The sequence below is a fragment of the Oryctolagus cuniculus genome, chromosome 2, assembly GCF_051225735.1.
Source record: "Oryctolagus cuniculus isolate XC-2025 breed Fujian yellow rabbit chromosome 2, ASM5122573v1, whole genome shotgun sequence".
Lineage (NCBI taxonomy): Eukaryota > Metazoa > Chordata > Mammalia > Lagomorpha > Leporidae > Oryctolagus > Oryctolagus cuniculus.
In genome coordinates, this window is record NC_142868.1 from 164,238,388 (window position 1) to 164,256,803 (window position 18,416).

General features: G+C 40.4%; 1 protein-coding gene across 8 annotated transcripts in view; it reads right to left on the minus strand.

Moving 5' to 3' along the window:
- The window catches only part of PLEKHH2 (pleckstrin homology, MyTH4 and FERM domain containing H2), a 111,193-nt gene that overhangs the window by 69,046 nt on the left and 23,731 nt on the right, over positions 1 to 18,416 (minus strand). For all 8 annotated transcript variants that reach the window (XR_016229412.1, XR_016229411.1, XR_016229413.1 and 5 more), the window contains exons 4-7: positions 6,585 to 6,734; positions 5,096 to 5,179; positions 4,419 to 4,500; positions 3,155 to 3,340 (exon numbers count right to left, since the gene is read on the minus strand). Coding sequence is in view for 4 of the 8 variants with exons in the window: in XM_089326475.1 (XP_089182601.1) it covers positions 3,155 to 3,340; positions 4,419 to 4,500; positions 5,096 to 5,179; positions 6,585 to 6,734 (502 nt within the window). In the remaining 4 variants the exon portion in view is untranslated. The remainder of the gene's footprint in view (positions 1 to 3,154; positions 3,341 to 4,418; positions 4,501 to 5,095; positions 5,180 to 6,584; positions 6,735 to 18,416) is intronic.

Sequence of the window (18,416 nt, forward strand, 5' to 3'; positions counted from 1 at the left end):
ACAGTGCTTTAGCACTTCAATATAAGAATAGTATCAAAATTCAATTGCTTTTTACAAAAAAGAAATGGTAAAAAACCTGACAATATAATCAGATAAAATGAAAGCAAAATGTGAAACAGGACAACTTTGACTGTTGGAGAAAGCAGCCAACAACAACAACAACAACAACAACAAAAAACCACTAATTCTATTTTAGAAGCAAAGAAAATGACATTCATAAAGTAAATTGAAGCACAATAAATACAAAGCTAAAATTTAAGAAACAAATTTCCCAAACTTCAATATATGAATCTTGCAAACCCATGAAGAAAACAGAGAAAAGCTTTTTTTGCTGTACTTTTGGTTTAATAACAACTACAAAATGTGTTTCAAAATAAGAATAACATTATCTTTAGATATAGCTTGTTTTAAAATAATTAATAGAATGGCTTCATAAACAACTATTTAAAACTTTAGACTGAAAAAGTAGAAAAGAAACTGTGAGGGGCTGGCATTGTGGCATAGCAAGTTAAACTACTTTGTGTCCCGGCCACTTCACTTCCAATACAGTTCCCTGCTAATGTGCCCAGGAAGGCAGCAGAAAATGCATCAAGCGCCTGGGCCCTTGCCACCCACATGGGAGACTCAGATGAAGCTCCAGGCTCCTGGCTTCTGCCTGGCCCCATTCTGGTCATTGCAGCCATCTGAGAAGTGAACCAGAGGATGGAAGATCTCTCTCTCTCTCCCTCTCTCTCCCTCCCTCTCTCTTTCTTTCTCTCTGCCTTTTGAATAAATCAAGAAAACTTTAAAAAAAAAAGTAAAGAAACTATGAAAACATAGGTATGATTTTCATAGTTAAGAAAACCAAATACATGCAAGTGAGCAAACGCAGTTCAGGCAACTTTAGCTGCACTCAACTGCTTATCAGAAAGTGTGAAGCATGAGAGTATTTTAGCCATGGAAAGCCAAGACACTCTGGAAAAAAAAAAAAAAAAAGAGGACCTAAATGAAAGATCTCTGCAAGTGAGATCCCAGTAGAAAGAACAGGCCATCAGAGAAGGAGGTACCTTTCTCTGAAGGGAGGAGAGAACTTCCACTTTGACTATGACCTTGTCTAAATAAGATTGAAGTTGGCGAACTCAAAAGGCTTCCATAGCCTTGGAAACTCATGACTAGAGCCTAGGGAGATTTCTGACACCATAAACAAGAGTGTCAAATTATTAAGTCAACAACAGGAGTCACTGTGTACTTACGCCTCATGTGGGATCTCTGTCCTTAATGTGTTGTCCAATGTGAATTAATGCTATAACTAGTACTGAAACAGTATTTTACACTTTATGTTCTGCGTGGGTGCAAACTGATGAAATCTTTACTTAATATATACTAAATTGGCCGGTGCTGCGGCTCAGTAGACTAATCCTCCACCTTGCGGTGCCAGCACACCAGGTTCTAGTCCCGGTCAGGGCGCTGGATTCTGTCCCGGTTGCCCCTCTTCCAGGCCAGCCCTTTGCTGTGGCCTGGGAGTGCAGTGGAGGATGGCCCAAGTGCTTGGGCCCTGCACCCCATGGGAGACCAGGATAAGTACCTGGCTCCTGCCATCGGATCAGCGCGGTGCACTGGCTGCAGCGTGCCGGCCGCGGCGGCCACTGGAGGGTGAACCAACGGCAAAAGGAAGACCTTTCTCTCTGTCTCTCTCTCTCACTGTCCACTCTGCCTGCCAAAAAAATAAAAAAATAAAAAAATATATACTAAATTGATCTGTATATAAAGATAATTGAAAATGAATCTTGATGTGAATGGAATGGGAGAGCGAGCGGGAGATGGGAGGGGTGCGGGTGGGAGGGAAGTTATGGGGGGGGAAGGCATTGTAATCCATAAACTGTACTTTGGAAATTTATATTTACTAAATAAAAGTTTAAAAAAAAAGGAAGTGTGAAGGCAATGAAAATGGCTTCTCAAAAAAGAAAAGAAAAAGCAAGAATAGCATGAAAGCAAATAGCAAAGGAGTCTTCTGACTGGAGAAATGTTATGTAGTTTTCAGAAAACTACATAACAGAAAGCAAGCTTTGAGGGCTATAATTTTTCTCCTTGGGAGGAAGGAAGCTGGAACTGAAAATAGAGAAAAGGAAAACTCAAGAGCCTCTAAAACATTTGGGAAAAGTCAACAAAAAAGATTGCATTGGAGGTGGTAAAGTCAGAGCTACACCACAAATCAAAATTTAGAGCCGGTTCAGACTAAAAGAAGGAAGGTAAAAACAGCATTTGAAACTAAAAGAATAGAAATCTGCACACAGGACCAGAGCTTACATGACTAAGCAAATACTTTCCTGTTCAACAATAAAGGAAAAATCAAAGCAGTTACTAAATTATCCCCTAATATCTTTTCCTTATAAGTTTCTATGCCATATTCAATTTTATGTCTAATATTAGGTAAACTTTTATATTCTAAATAAATAATAGATAGATGATTCACAGTTTTGTTCTGAAACTCAGCTATGGCATGTATCTTGTAGGTAGAACCATAAACATTTTAATTTAAAATATCACTTTCAGGGCCGGCACTGTGGCGTAGCAGGTAAAGCCACTGCCTGCAGTGCCGGCATCCCATATGGGCACCGTTTTGAGTCCGGGCTGCTCCACTTCTGATCCAGCTCTCTGCTATGGCCTGGGAAAGCAGTGGAAGATGGCCCAACTCCTTGGGTGCCTGAACCCACATGGGAGACCTGGAAAAAGCTCCTGGCTCCTGGCTTCAGATTGGCTCAGCTCTGGCCGTTGCAGCATCTGGGGAATGAACCAGCAGATGGACGATCTCTCTCTCTCTCGCTCTCTCTCTCTCTCTCTCTCTCTCGCCTCTCCTTCTCTCTCTGTGTGAGTCTGACTTTCAAATAAATAAATAAATAAATCTTTAAAAAATACCACTTTCACCTATTGCAGGAAAACATATGAAGATGAGAAAAATCAGTTTCTCCTATGCATCAGTGGCAAAGACTCTCAGAAAACACAAAAGTAGCAGACAAAGTTAAATGCTATATTACTGTTCAGAAAATATTCTCATAAAACATCACATTGTTGGGAAAAAGGAAATTTAAGCTATATTTGGTTTAACCATAGCAAATGATTTTTTCCTTTTTAAAAGCATGCTACATTTCAAAACATTCCTATAGTCCACAAGTACCTTCTACCTCCTTTCCTTCAATGAACTCAGGTTCTTTAGATGATATCTTGCTCATTTCCTCAGATTTTACGACTTGAGGAGGACTCCTTGCTCGGGACGAAAAGCACCCAAAGGTCAAACTGCTCAGGCGTTGGCCTTCCGAAAGTTTTGTTGTGGAGGCAGTGGACGACTTCTTCCCTTGAATTTCTGCAAGGCCATTACTCAAAATTAATATTTCTTTCAACTCATAAAAGCAGTCTTTTTTATGTATTTGACAAAAAGCAGTCTTTTAAACACAGAACCAAAGCAAACAAAAACTGATGGTAAAATCATATCACTCATTATGCCAGAAAAAAGCCTAAAGTTCATGTCTATTTATGTAAAGTAATAGGGCCCCTTCAATGTCAAGCATCATATGTCTACATTTAAAATATTTCATATAGTTTTAGTGTTCAAAATATTTTTAACTGAAGAGAGAAAAATATTGAATCCCTTTAACAGTAATTAGCTCTCAAATGAAAACAAAAAATACAAAAACAGTTTGTAAATAGCTAGAGTTAGTTTTTTGAAAAGTCATATATTGGTAAGTATCCATGGAGACTGATAAGATGTATCGCTAACTGTGAGAAACATGGGACTGAGGTCTAGATTACCAAAACAACCCGAGGAAATTTAGATTGTCACTGGGGCCAATATCATACGATCGCTGTGATGACTTTTGTCTATACTGGTTTTCAGTAGTGAAAAGGCCCATGAAGGGGATCAGTCTATGGTGACCACAATGTAGACCACTTTAGTTACTTCTTTAGAGGGAAAAACGTGCAGATACAGAAATTAGATTTCTAGTGGAGTAATTAGAACAGCACCTAATGAATGGTTTAATTTATTTCTAAGACTTTCAACATTGCTTCTTATAAAATCAAAAGCATGGGGGCCAGCATAGTGGTGCAGGGGGTTAAGTCATTGCCTGCAATGCCAGTATTCCATACTGGAACTCTGGTAAAAGTCCCAGCTGCTCTGCTTCTGATCCACTCCTTATAAATGCACCTGGGAAAGCAGCAGAGATGGCCCAAGTAGTTAGGCCCCTGCCACCCACATGGGAGACACAGATGGATTTCCTGGCTCTGCCTAGGCCATTGCAACCATTTGGGAAGTGAACCAGCAGCTGGAAGATAACAATAATATAGTAATATATCCATAATTGTATCTTGAAGATACCAAAAATAAATAGTAAAATCTCATATAGCCAAATAAACCCAAGCTATTTTAGTCAAAATATTCGTACCTTGTAGTTTTAACTGCATTGTTCTTATCTCTTCAGTTTGGTTTTGGTTGATCAAACGAAGATTCTGATTCTCTAATTCCAGCTAAAAGAACATAATGGTATTCTTTTACACAGGGACAGAATTTCTAAAATGTAATACATTATAATGTCCATCCTAATTCTTCTATACATAAGCAAAACAAAAATAAAATGATATGCAAATATCAGATGAACTTATCAGCATAGGTGATCAACTTAGATAACTGACATCAATATTTAATTTTTTATAACTAAGAGTTCTAAATGCCTTTCTCATTTTAAAATTACATTTAAACAAACTATCCCAATAATTAATCTACTATATAATGTTTATATTTACTAAAAATTAATAGTAAAATAGCTCCTCAGATATCAGATAAATTAATTAAGAACTATACATATAGTCTGTAATCACTTAAAACTAATTAGTACTAAAAGTAATTTGAGAAAGGCTATTTATACTGATCATCATGAGTATACCAGGATTTTTAATTTTTCAAATGCACTAGGTGTTAAAAGGAAAGCTATCTATCCCAAGTATACAAAATGATAGCAGAACCACTAACAAATCAGAATTTTGTGTTTCAGTCAGAACTACCACATAGTCTGATGATTTCACAAAAGAAATGAAAGGTAAAGAAAAAGATAGCAATAAATACCTCATTTAACTTAACTGTTACCCATTCTTTGATCTTAGCTGCTTTCTCTTCTATTATTTTAGCTTCTTGTATTCTTATTTGTTTCTGAAATAACATTAGCAATTTAATTCAAACAGAAATTCAGTGGTCTGGAAATGTTAAATCAAAAGTATATAAGGCAAATCCACTTATAATGTTCCCGAGTTAATAGATTTAATCCACCAAATGGATTTTAAAGAGAGAAAAAATTATCCAGCAGATACAGTATAAATAATACAGGCATATGCAAGAATTACTAGTTTTAACAACTACTATTCTCCTTCTCTTAAAGGTCAGACATTGAAATCAATCTACTGAATTTACCAAGAAAATAAACCATTTCTAGAAATGGTCTAGGGTTCAGAACAGTTGAATAGGGGTAGCCAGGTTAGGAGAGGAGACTGAGAATCGCCTCAGGAGCATGACTTTTGACCCCTTAAATACTGGTCTTTAAACATCCAGGAGGGGCCAATGTTGTAGCACAGCAGGTCAAGTTGCCATCTGAGACACCAACATCCTATATGGCAGTGCTGGTTTGAGTTTTAGCTGCTCTATTCTAATCCAGCTTCCTGCTAATGTGCATGGGAACTGGCTCCTGGCTTCTGCATGGCCCTTATCTGGCTGTTGCAACCATTTTGGGATTGAGCCAGTGGACAGAAGATCTCTCTGTCTCTATCTCTCCCTCTTTCTCTCTCTCTCTGTTACTCTTTCAAATAAATAAATTTTTTAAAAAAGATACAGACAAAAATAAAAATGAAAAACTAGCTCACATTTAACCATCTTAAAATCTGGTTATAAGCATAAAACTACTAAGATTGTGACTACCATATACATCACAATGCAGGAAGTACTGGAGGTGGTAGAGAACTGAAATACACTGACCTAAAGAAACACTGACATTCCCCTTCCAGGAAAATGAAAAAAAAAAATCGTTGAAAATAAACTATTTAACTTATTTAACAAATCAATTTTATAGTGGTCATAATTAAATTATGTTAACTATTTACGTTAATAACCCCAATGCAACTTCTTCCGAATTAAACTGTAAAATAAACTAAATTCTACACTTGATCCCAAATAGCTTAAAAACTGAGTACACATTTCTCAGCAAAAGAATTAGCATCAAACATAAATATTGAAAATACAATGTTCTATAAACATCTCCAACACCCTCACAATCTAAAGCAAATTCAGCCATAAACATTTTATGGACATAGACGCTTGCTGATAACCAGAAGTTTCTAACATAAACCTAATTTGAATGTTAAGGAGCACTGTCACATTTTACCTTGGAATCACCCCAGACTTCAAGTAAATGCCATTTTACTAGCATGATACAATTCTACGGGTTGACCAAATAAGTAAGAATTTCTCCTATAAATTTAGAAATTTATGCTCTCTCTTTTTAATGTTTGTGTTTATGCACAAAGGAGTACACACAGAACTCTTTCATGATCAAATTCTTCCCAACCTGCTCATCGAGTTGCAGTTCCAAGTTTTGAATGATGTCATCTTTTTCCTGTATTACAGACTCCAGATCTTGACACTTTTTATATAACCTTGTCTCTGATTCACTGGTTTGAATATTAGCTGCTTTTAATTTCTCTTCCATAACTTGTACCTAAGTTCAGAGGATAAAAGTATTTAACATCATAGAATTAAATTTAGAATTTTACTTTAACTTTATACAGATTCCTAAAAGGTATCAAAATAGAAGGAAAGTACAACAAGATGCAAAATGCATTTAAGAATGATCAAATAAGATTATTTCTCCAAATGGTCTTACCTTTGCAACATATGGGGTACATAAGAGGTTCTCAGAAAATTGGCATCATATAAAGTAATGGACATGTTTATTAGAGCAACAATAATATGCAAGATGTTTCTACAAGTATAGAAACAGAAATCTTTAGGTCTTTATTTTTTTCATATTTTAAACAAAGTAGGAATATAAAGTAGAGAAGATGGGTGATGACATAAGACTTATAATAGATGACCTGGTACAATAACACATTTCAGGAGGGAATGAAGAGAATCACATACCCAATGGAAAGGAAAAAGAAAACAAAAGAACCTGAAAGCCCCAAAGGATAAGACTCATAAAAAAATAAGAAGAATGAGAGTCTAGATGCAGTAAGACAGTGTGTGCTATGAGCCCTCATTGATTCATTCAATTAACAAATATTCACTGACTACTTGCCAATTGCCAGCCCAATTCCAGGCCTTAAGGAGGCACCAATGAATAACAAACCCAATAATCTCTGCTCACATAGAAATTACATTCCAGCGTGTGAAAGAGATTACAAATATAATAAACATGTAAAAATGCTACAGGACATTACACAGGTGATAAGAGTAATGAGGGCCGGCGCCGCAGCTCACTAGGCTAATCCTCCGCCTTGCAGCGCCGGCACACCGGGTTCTAGTCCCGGTCGGGGCGCCAGATTCTGTCCCGGTTGCCCCTCTTCCAGGCCAGCTCTCTGCTGTGGCCAGGGGGTGCAGTGGAGGATGGCCCAAGTGCTTGGGCCCTGCACCCCATGGGAGACCAGGATAAGTACCTGGCTCCTGCCATCAGATCAGCGCGGTGCGCCAGCCACAGTGTGCCGACCGCGGCGGCCATTGGAGCAAAGGAAGACCTTTCTCTCTGTCTCTCTCTCACTGTCCACTCTGCCTGTCAAAAAAAAAAAAAAAAAAAAAAAAAAAAGAGAGAGAGAGAGAGTAATGGGAAAAAGTAGAGCAGGGTAAAAGAGCTCAGGTGTGTGGCTGGAGGTGGAGGGATGTCTCAATTTTAATATCCAGGATGGAGCAGCTCTGCTTGGAGCTTCTGCAAAGCACATTGGAGCATATAAAATCTTGGAAGGGATTTCTTATAAGTGGACTTATAAGTCCACTCAATTCATAGTGAAATTTAGATTATATTGTTACCATTTTTCAGTGCTCATTTTTCTCTCACCTTTCTTCAAATCGCAAACCTGATCCTTGGTTATAATTGGTCTAGTGGACTGGAAGCCTCAGCAGAGACTTCATGAGAAGAACCAAATTAGGAAGGCATGAGATGTCGATGTCAGTAAGAAAATATGGAGTCTGTGTACTACTAGGCTTTGGGGCCAGCACTGTGGCATGGCAGGTAAAGCTGCTGCCTGCGACACCAGCATCCCATACAGGTGCTGGTTCAGTCCTAGCTGCTGCACTTCCAAACCAATTCCTTGCTAACAGCCTGGGAAAAGCAGAAAAAGATGGCCCAAGTGTCTGGGCCCCTGCCATCCACATGAGAGACCCAGATGAAGCTCCTGGCTTTGGCCTGGCCCAGCCTTGCCATTGCAACTACCTGGGGAGTGAACCAGTGGATGGAAGGTCTCTCTCTCTCTGCAACACTGACTTTCAAATAAATAAACAAATCTTAAAAAAAAAAAAAAAAGTGAGACTTTTATTCCAAATACTCTAAATAGGAAGAATATAATTTTAGTAATGGTTTAGGTTATGGGGCAAAGAAAAAAATATGAAAGCATTTGAGAAATTAAAGATGAAAAAATTTAAACTATTAAAAATACCTCTGAAAAATTCAAATGATCCCTTATAGTTCAAAATATTTGACTAATGAGGGGGCTTTCAGAAGGAAGCTGTAAAGGTGAGTTTGGTTATACTTCTTCTTTTTTTTTACCATGAATACCAGGTTTCATCTGTGGGTTCACTGTACAAATGCAAATTCAACTCAGAAGCCAAATTGGTTCTATTTAAATACCACTCACACAGCTGGAAACTACTAAAATAAAAGCAAATTCCCCCTCCCCCCCAAAAAAAGGACAAATGTATTCCACTATCCATTTTGCATTAGCTCATGGACATAGATCTGCATCAAAGATACTGTCATGGAAAACAACCCAAGCAGGACAGACAGCTGGAGAACAAGTAGCAAAGGCCGTCTGAAGTTGGAGTCAGCTGATGCACACAGGGCATCTGAAGCTGGGGAAGCTAGCAGAGAACAAAGCCCAAGTCCCACTTAGTCATTCTCCTTTGGGGACACAGTAACAGAACATAAACCTCAGGAAAACAGATGTAGCTGAATAAGAGCAGAAATAAATATTACCAGACCTACACCTGCAGTCTCCTGTTATGAAGTCACCGCAAGCCACCCTACTGGGTTGCCATATAAAACTGTCTTGTTACTTTTTGGGAAAGGCCTATAATCCTAGAAAACTATGATTTGGAACTATTCTTTTTTCCCTGAAAAACGTGTTTAATTGGAAAGTTGTTCTCCCTCTCTGAATGAATGCTATAGAGCTCTTTGAATGCATTTTTACCATCTGACCCTTTTTCCATTTGACCATGACTTTTGCACAAACGAATTTCCCAGGCAAGAAAAATATTTCTAACCTCATCCCTCCCTCCCCACTGCAGGTAATCCAGATGGGACTCTGTGTTTTGAGTGCCGGTTAAAGGTTTCTACTTCTAAAAATAAGTTACAATAGCATGACAAAGATTCCTGATTGTCCCCAACTGAAAGGAAGAAAGGAGTTAAGAATATTTTGGGGCAGGCGCTGTGGCACAGTGCAATAACGCCCTGGCCTGAAGCACGTTACAGGCGACGGTTCGAGACCTGGCTGCTCCACTTCGGATCCAGCTCTCCGCTATGGCCTGGGAAAGCAGTGGAGGATGATCCAAGTCCTTGGGCCCCTGCACCGACGTGGGAGACCTGGAAGAAGCTCCTGACTCCTGGCTTCGGATCGGCGCAGCTCCGGCCATTGCAGCCATTTGGGGAGTGAACCAGCAGATGGAAGACCTCTCTCTCCTCTCTCTATGTAACTCCAACTTTCAAATAAATTAATAAATCTTTTAAAAAAGAATATTTTGAATCCCAAACTATTTGGGGAAAGTGACAAAATCTCTTAGGGAAAGTAGCCACAGGCAACCTACTTACTAACTGTTCCTGGTAGGACCAAGTTCCACAGGATTCACCAGTTTTCCTTGGTAATTAGCAAGAATAAGAGGTCTACAGAAAAGCTAGGAGGCCTACAGAAAAGCCAGTAGCCTTTTAAATATCTCACCACAACCACTTGGAAAATAGCCCAGTTCCTTTTCCATTCATTTAACCTGCGCCATGTAAGAATTTTAACTCCTGAGAGATGGGCCAATAACAAACATCTGTGAATTCAAATTGGCTTAAATAAACTTTTGCAATTATCTATACACGGATCCCCTCCAGGGAGGAAGCTTCATATTTTGCACCTCTTTTTCCCCTTTACTTCTGGGAGAGCCCTTCTCGTTACACCTGCACACTCAGCAAACTCCTCAGCCATTTCCCAAAAACCTTTTTGATCCGGAGGTTCCCAAGATCCTATTCAGCAAAAGGTTAACTCAGCAGTCTTGAGGTGCTTGCATCCTGCACATTTCCAAAGAAAGGACTGGATCTTGAACTGCTCCTGAGAGACCGCCACTGAGCCACCAGAATATCAGATGGACACCTGAGGTGTTGAGTCACGCAGAAAGTTAACACTGACAAAGTGATTACGGTGAACGCTTGTTTCTGTTCACCTGAGGCCCTGGGCCATGCTGGATCAGTTTGACTGCTGGGGGTCTGGGGACTGAGTAACTAAGGTCAGCCTTGTGGGTACTCCAGGCCTATATTTCTGGCCCCCAATAAAAATCCTGGATCCCAGGGCCCAGGTGCGCATCCATGCTTGGCAATACGTCCTACGTGTTGTCACACATCATTGATGGGAGGAGTAAACAGAGCCTCCTACAACTCTTCTGCAAGAAGACAACTGGAGGCTCCTTCCTGATTTCTCCTGGATACTGTCCTATGTACCTCTTGCCTTTGCTGATGTTAATGTGCCTTTTCACTGTAATCAACCACAACCAAGAAGATAGAAGCTTTTCTATGGCCTGTGAGTCCTTTCAGCAAGTCATGGTCTCCAGGCTCCAGACACCGCTTCCAGTGCTATTTTTCATGATCCTGCCCAAACTGGAGAAAGCAGGAACTGCAAATATTACTGCCATGGTAATTATCCATATTGCTATTTCCTTCCTCCCACTTCTAACCTCATCCCTCCCTCCCTTGGTTACTAGAAGTAACCAAGACACGCTTATTTTTGAGTGAGGGTTGAAAGTTTCTGTTTTTCTATATAAGTTGCAATGGCATGACTAAGATTCCTGATTGCTCCCAACTAAAATGAAGAAATGAATAATTAGGAATATTTTGAATCCCAAACTACTTTCCAGTTACTTGAAATTTATTGCAAATCAGTTAATCACTCTAATCACATTTTAACACAAATATTTTGTGTATGAAGTAGGATCCTTCTTGGTGAAGGCAAAAATATAAAATCTCTAAGTAAATTTGCTTTCCATGTAATGAAGGCAGGCTTCATATAGAAAATCATTACAAAGCCTGGAATTAGGATGATGAGCAGTAACAATTTATTAGGAATCAAAACTGACTTCAATACTAACAACCAACTTTACAGAAATACAGAAAGGAAGACTAGTCCACATATTAGCATGGGCAGAGAGAACTTTATTTTTTTTTAAAGATTTATTTTATTTATTCGAAAGACAGAGTTACAGAGAGAGGTAGAGATGGTGGTGGTGGTGGTGGGGTCTTCCATCCACTGGTTTACTCCCCAAATGGCCACAATGGCCAGAGCTGAGCTGATCCAAAGCCAGGAGCCAGGAGTTTCTTCCAGGTCTCTTACATGGGTGCAAGGACCCAAGGACTTGGACCAGCCTCCACTGCTTTCCCAGGTGCATTGGCAGGGAACTGGATTTGGAAGTGGAGCAGCCGGGACTCGAACCAGCGCCCATATGGGATGCTGGCAATGCAGGCCAGGGCTTTAACCCACTGTGCCATAGAACCGGCCCCCAGAGGGGACTTTAAATTCAGCTCCAACCATGTCCAAATCAAACATAGGCAAGTGAACAAGCCCTGCAGGTCAGAAAGAAAATATACCCTTCCACAATGGAAATTACCGCTCCCTCTTCAGTTAGTATAGATTAAGTACAATAAATTGTGGTAGTCACCTACTCAGACACTTGCAGGTCAGCATTTCTTAAAGGCACTATTTGCTGTTTTTCTGCCTCACAAGAGCCATCACAAGTAGACTGGGTTGCTTCTAAAACTTGCAGACAACAAAACACGTGCTGCACAGTGCGGAGCATGCAGACAGCTCTTTCTATCACGACAGAAAGAGAGGCGCTTGGCATAGAATGACAGAGAGCAACATAAGCATACCAGTCTGTTCATGATTTACTGGTAATGACCGCCCTGTCACGGCTTTAAGTTGGGATAGCACTACCTGGTACTTTCAGCCAAAGAATATTAAAAAACAGGCATAGATCTTACAATTCCTAATGGTAGTTCTCCACCACCACAACTTAGTGAGGCTGCCTGTACGCCAGGCACTTGGCCTGCACTGGAGTCAATCCTCCTAGCAGCTAACACTTACAGAGCACGTGTATGTGCCAGGGAATACAAGCAGTCCAAGCACTTCCCTCAAAGTAACCTATTAATATGCTGAAAATCCTACGAGATAGGCATTAGCTCGTACTATATTTTACAGATAGAGAGCTGAGGACCAAGTCAAAGACGTGCTAAGAGATGGAGGCAGATTTTCTTTGAACTGGGCCTTTTGGCCTGTTCTTAATTCCTGTGTCACAAGCCTCTACATAACACAGAGGCAATCAGCTCTGCAAATATTAAGATTTCTCATAAACAACAAAATCGAGACTCAGGTTAAGAAACTTTTCCAGTTAAATAAGTGGTAGACTTTGGATTTAAATCTGGTTAAAATTTTAAGCAGAGAAATTCATTTTTATTTCTCTTTCAGTATACAAAGTACTTATCTTAACAACCTTTGGTCCCATAACTCTCTTATCTCTACTCCTCCTCCTCCTCAAAGAATAAAGGAAAAGGGAGAAGGGAAAAAAGGAGGAGAAAGAGTGGAAATAGAAGGAAAAACTAACAGTTCATCTTAAATTCTGGATTATAATTCTATGTTGAGAACACTGCTAATGCTAATTGGAATAACTACACTCTAGGAGCCCTGGAGAAGAGGCAGGTTAGAATTCACCTTGATATCTGCTTTGTCCACAGTTTTCTGTACAACTTCCACAATTATCTTGGATTGGCCTTCTCTTATGTTATACCCTACATGCATCTTCTCCTGTCTTAGTAGACCCATTGGTGACATTTTACAATAATAATAATAATAATAAAACTTGCTTATTTTTTATAGGCAGGGATCACTGAAAAAATGTCAAAAGAAGCTCTTACTAAGATAAATTCGAACTAGAAATGGTATGTTTTGTGTACACTTCTCCATTAAGCCAATTATGAGAATTTAGATTAGTGTTCTTTTCCACATTAACTTAGCCAGAATGGCTAAAATGAAAAAGAATAATACCAAGCATTGGCCAAAACCAACAACCCACTTAAGAGATGGGCCAAGGACCTCAATAGACATTTTTCAAAAGAGGAAATCCAAATGGCCAACAGGCACGTGAAAAAATGTTCAAGGTCACTAGCAATCAGGGAAATGCAAATCAAAACCACAATGAGGTTTCACCTCACCCCAGTTAGAATGGCTCACATACAGAAATCTACCAACAACAGATGCTGGCGAGGATGTGGGGAAAAAGGGACACTAACCCACTGTTGGTGGGAATGCAAACTGGTCAAGCCACTATGGAAGTCAGTCTGGAGATTCCTCAGAAACCTGAATATAACCCTACCGTTCGAGCCAGCCATCCCACTCCTTGGAATTTACCCAAAGGAATTTAAATTGGCAAACAAAAAAGCGGTCTGCACCCTAATGTTTATTGCAGCACAATTCACAATAGCCAAGACCTGGAACCAACCTAAATGCCCATCAATGGTAGACTGGATAAAGAAATTATGGGATATGTACTCTTTAGAATACTATACCGCAGTAAGAAACAATGAAATCCAGTCATTTGCAACAAAATGGAGGAATCTGGAACACATCATGCTGAGTGAAATAAGCCAGTCCCAAAGGGACAAATACCATATGTTCGCCCTGATCGGTGACAACTGACTGAACACCAAAAAGGAAACCTGTTGAAGTGAAATGGACACTATGAGAAACAGTGACTTGATCAGCACAGCCCTGACTGTTAATGAACAACTTAATACATTATCCCTCTTAGTAGTTTTTTTTTGTCTGTTCTACTTAATATGACTGGTTTAATTCTGTAATTAATACACAGTTATTCTTAAGTGTTGAAATTTAACTGAAATGTGATCCCTGTTAAACATAAGAGTGGGAATAAGAGAGGGAAGAGATGTACAATTTGGGACATGCTCAAGCTGACTTGCCCCAAATGGTAGAGTTAAAAACATACCAGGGGACTCCAATTTAATCCCATCAAGGTGGCATGTACCAATGCCATCTCACTAGTCCAAGTGATCAATTTCAGTTCACAATTGATCATAATGAAAGGACTAAGAGTCAAAGGGAGCACATAAACAAGTCTAGTACCTGCTAATACTAACCGATAGAATAAATAAAGGGGAGAGTGATCCAACATGGGAAGCGAGATACTCAGCAGACTCATAGAATGGCAGATGTCCTAAACAGCAATCTGGCCTCAGAATCAGCCCTAAAGGCATTCGGATCTGGTTGAAAAGCCCATGAGAGTATTTCAGGCATGGAAAGCCAAGACACTCTGGCAAAAAAACAAAAAACAAACAAAAAAAAACACCTAAATGAAAGATCTCTGTGAGTGAGATCCCAGTGGAAAGAACAGGTCTTCAAAGAAGGAGGTACCTTTCTCTGAAGGGAGGAGAGAACCTCCACTTTGACTATGACCTTGTCTAAACAAGATAAGAGTCAGAGAACTCAAGGGGCTTCCATAGCCTTGGAAACTCATGTCTGGTGCATAGGGTGATTACTGATGCCATAAACAGGAGTGTCAATTTGTAAAGTCAACAACAGGAGTCACTGTGCACTTACTCCTCATGTAGGATCTCTGTCCTTAATGTGCTGTACATTGAGGCTTAATGCTATAACGAGTACTCAAACAGTATATTTCACTTTGTGTTTCTATGGGGGTGCAAACTGTTGAAATCTTTACTTAATGTATACTAAACTGATCTTCTGTTAAAAAAAAAAAAGAAGAAATTATCAATTCCCAACTTGACTCTCGCTGGGATTAAACATGACAATAGGTCTGATCTGATTTCATCATAATTTAAAAAATCATCTATTATTTTTCACTTTATGTTTCTGTGTGGGAGCAAACTGTTGAAATCTTTACTTAATGAGCCGGCGCCGTGGCTCAATAGGCTAATCCTCCACCTTGCGGCGCCGGCACACCGGGTTCTAGTCCCGGTTGGGGCGCCGGATTCTGTCCCGGTTGCCCCTCTTCCAGGCCAGCTCTCTGCTATGGCCAGGGAGTGCAGTGGAGGATGGCCCAGGTGCTTGGGCCCTGCACCCCATGGGAGACCAGGAAAAGCACCTGGCTCCTGGCTCCTGCCAGGATCAGCGCGGTGCGCCGGCTGCAGCGGCGGCCATTGGAGGGTGAACCAACGGCAAAAGGAAGACCTTTCTCTCTGTCTCTCTCTCTCTCACTGTCCACTCTGCCTGTCAAAAAAAAAAAAAAAAAAAAAAAAAAAAAAAAAAGAAATCTTTACTTAATGTATGCTAAACTGATCTTCTGTATATAAAGAGAATTGAAAATGAATCCTCATGTGAATGGAAGGGGAGAGGGAATGGGAAAGGGGAGGGTTGGGTGGGAGGGACGTTATGGGGGGGAAGCCATTGTAATCCATAAGCCGTACTTTGGAAATTTATATTCATTAAATAAAAGTTAAAAACAAACAAACAAACAAAGGCTGAGTATGAAAACCAAAACAAAACAAAACAAAACAAAAAAAACAAGCATTGGCGAAGTGCAGGAGCAACTAGAATTCTCACAGACTGCCAGCAGTAATGCAACTCAGTACATTTACTCTGGAAAACCTCTTGACAACATCTGCTAAATTACACATTTTCCAACCTGTGACTCAATAATTCCACTCTTTGGTGTATACCTGAGAAAAATAAGAATACATAAGTACCAAACTATAACTACATGGATGTTTGTAGCAATTTATTCCTAAAAGCCTACAATTGAAATTTAATCATGTATCCATCAACAGGTGAATGGATAAAAATCATATTATATTCTTAATTAAATACTACTCAGCAGGGCCGGCACCGCGGCTTTCTAGGCTAATCCTCCGCCTTGCGGCGCTGGCACACCGGGTTCTAGTCCCGGTCAGGGCGCCGAATCCTGTCCCAGTTACCCCTCTTCCAGGCCAGCTCTCTGCTGTGGCCCGGGAGTGCAGTGGAGGATGGCCCAAGTACTTGGGCCCTGCACCCGCATGGGAGACCAGGATAAGTATCTGGCTCCTGCCATTGGATCAGCGCAGTGGGCTGGCCGCAGCGCGCCAGCCGCGGCGGCCATTGGAGGGTGAACCAACAGCAAAAGGAAGACCTTTCTCTCTGTCTCTCTCTCTCACTGTCCACTCTGCCTGTCAAAAAAAAAAAAAAAATACTACTCAGCAATAGAAAGGAACCAACTAGTGATACATACACATAACATGGATGAATTTCATAGATCTGATATTGAAAAAAAGAGCCAGAATACAGAGAAACCACATACATGGGGTCTCCAAGAAGCTAATGAAAATGTAACTATGAAAAAACTGGGGCCAGCACTGTAGCGTAGCGGGTAAAGCCGTCAAAGCCGTCGCCTGCAGTGCCGGCTTCCCATATGGCCGACGGTTCTAGTCTCAGCTGCTCCACTTCCAATCCAGCTCTCTGCTATAGCCTGGGAAAGCAGTAGAAGGTGGCGCAAGACCTTGGACCCCTGCGCCTGTGTGGGAGACCCAGAAGAAGCTCCTGGCTCCTAGCTTCGGATCGGCACAGCTAAAGCTGTTGTGGTCAACCGGGGAGTGAACTATAGGATGGAAGACCTCTCCCTCTGTGTAACTCTGCCTTTCAAATAAATAAATAAATCTTTAAAAAAAAAAAGAAAAAAGAAAAAACTATGCACAGATTTCAATTTTTTGCACCAAAATAAACTTATCTTTTAATTCCATTTCCCACAAACCTGTTGAAGTACCTTCATGCATCAAGAAGATGTGAGGATACTGGTTCCTATTGGCGAAGACAGAGGTACTGAGGAATAGGGAAGAATAGGGGAATCTTCAGGGGGATGAAATGGCTCTCTATATCTCACTCCAGGGTCAGTTATAAACACTTATACTAAGATTTCTAAGTTCACTACACTTTACTATTATTTACATTATATCTTGATTTTTAAAAGGTAGAAGCCAGCATTGTGGCATAGTGGGTAAAGCCACTGCCTATAACACCAGCATCCCATACAGGTGCCAGTTTGAGTTCCAGCTGCTCCACTTCTGATCTAGCTTCCTGCTACTGGAAAGCAGTGGACGATGGCCCAAGTGCTTGGGCCGCTGCCACCCATGTGGGAGACCTGGAAGAAGCTTCTGGCTCCTGGCTTTGGCTTGGCCCAGTGCTGGCTATTGCGGCCATTTGGGGAGTAAACCAGCAGATAGAAGATCTTTCTCTCTCTATGTCTCCCTCTCTGTCTTTATAACTCTTTAAATAAATAAATAAATAAGTCTTTTTTCAAAAGTAATAACCTTAAACATACTGTGGTACATTTATACAATGAAGTTTTGCTCAGTACTGAAAAATGAACTATCAAGCCATGAAAAATCTTAGAGGAATCTTAATGCATATTACTAGGAAGAGAAAAAGTCAATCTGAAAAGGCTACAAACTGTATGATTCTAACAATATGGTATTCAGAAAAAGGTAAAGCTATGGAGATAGTAAAAATATCAATGGTTCCTAGGGACTTGGGTGAGAGAGACTTTTATTTCTTAAATTTTTTAAAAATTTATTTATTTGACAGGTAGAGGTGCAGACAGTGAGAGGGAGAGACAAGAAAAGGTCTTCCATCTGCTGGTTTACTCCCCAGATGACCACAATGGCTGGAGCTGGGCCAATCCAAAGCCAGGAGCCAAGAGCCTCCTCTAGGTCTCCCACACGGGTGCAGGGGTCCAACCACTTGGGCCATCTTCCACTGCTTTCCCAGGCCATAGCAGAAAGCTGGATCGGAAGAGGAACAGCCAGGACTAGAACCAGTGCCCATATACGTTGCTGGCACTGCAGACAGAGGATTAACCTACAGCGTCACATCGCCGATCCCCAGAGAGATGTTTAGTAGTAAAACTACTTTATATGATACTGTAGTAATTATTATTATGTCATTAT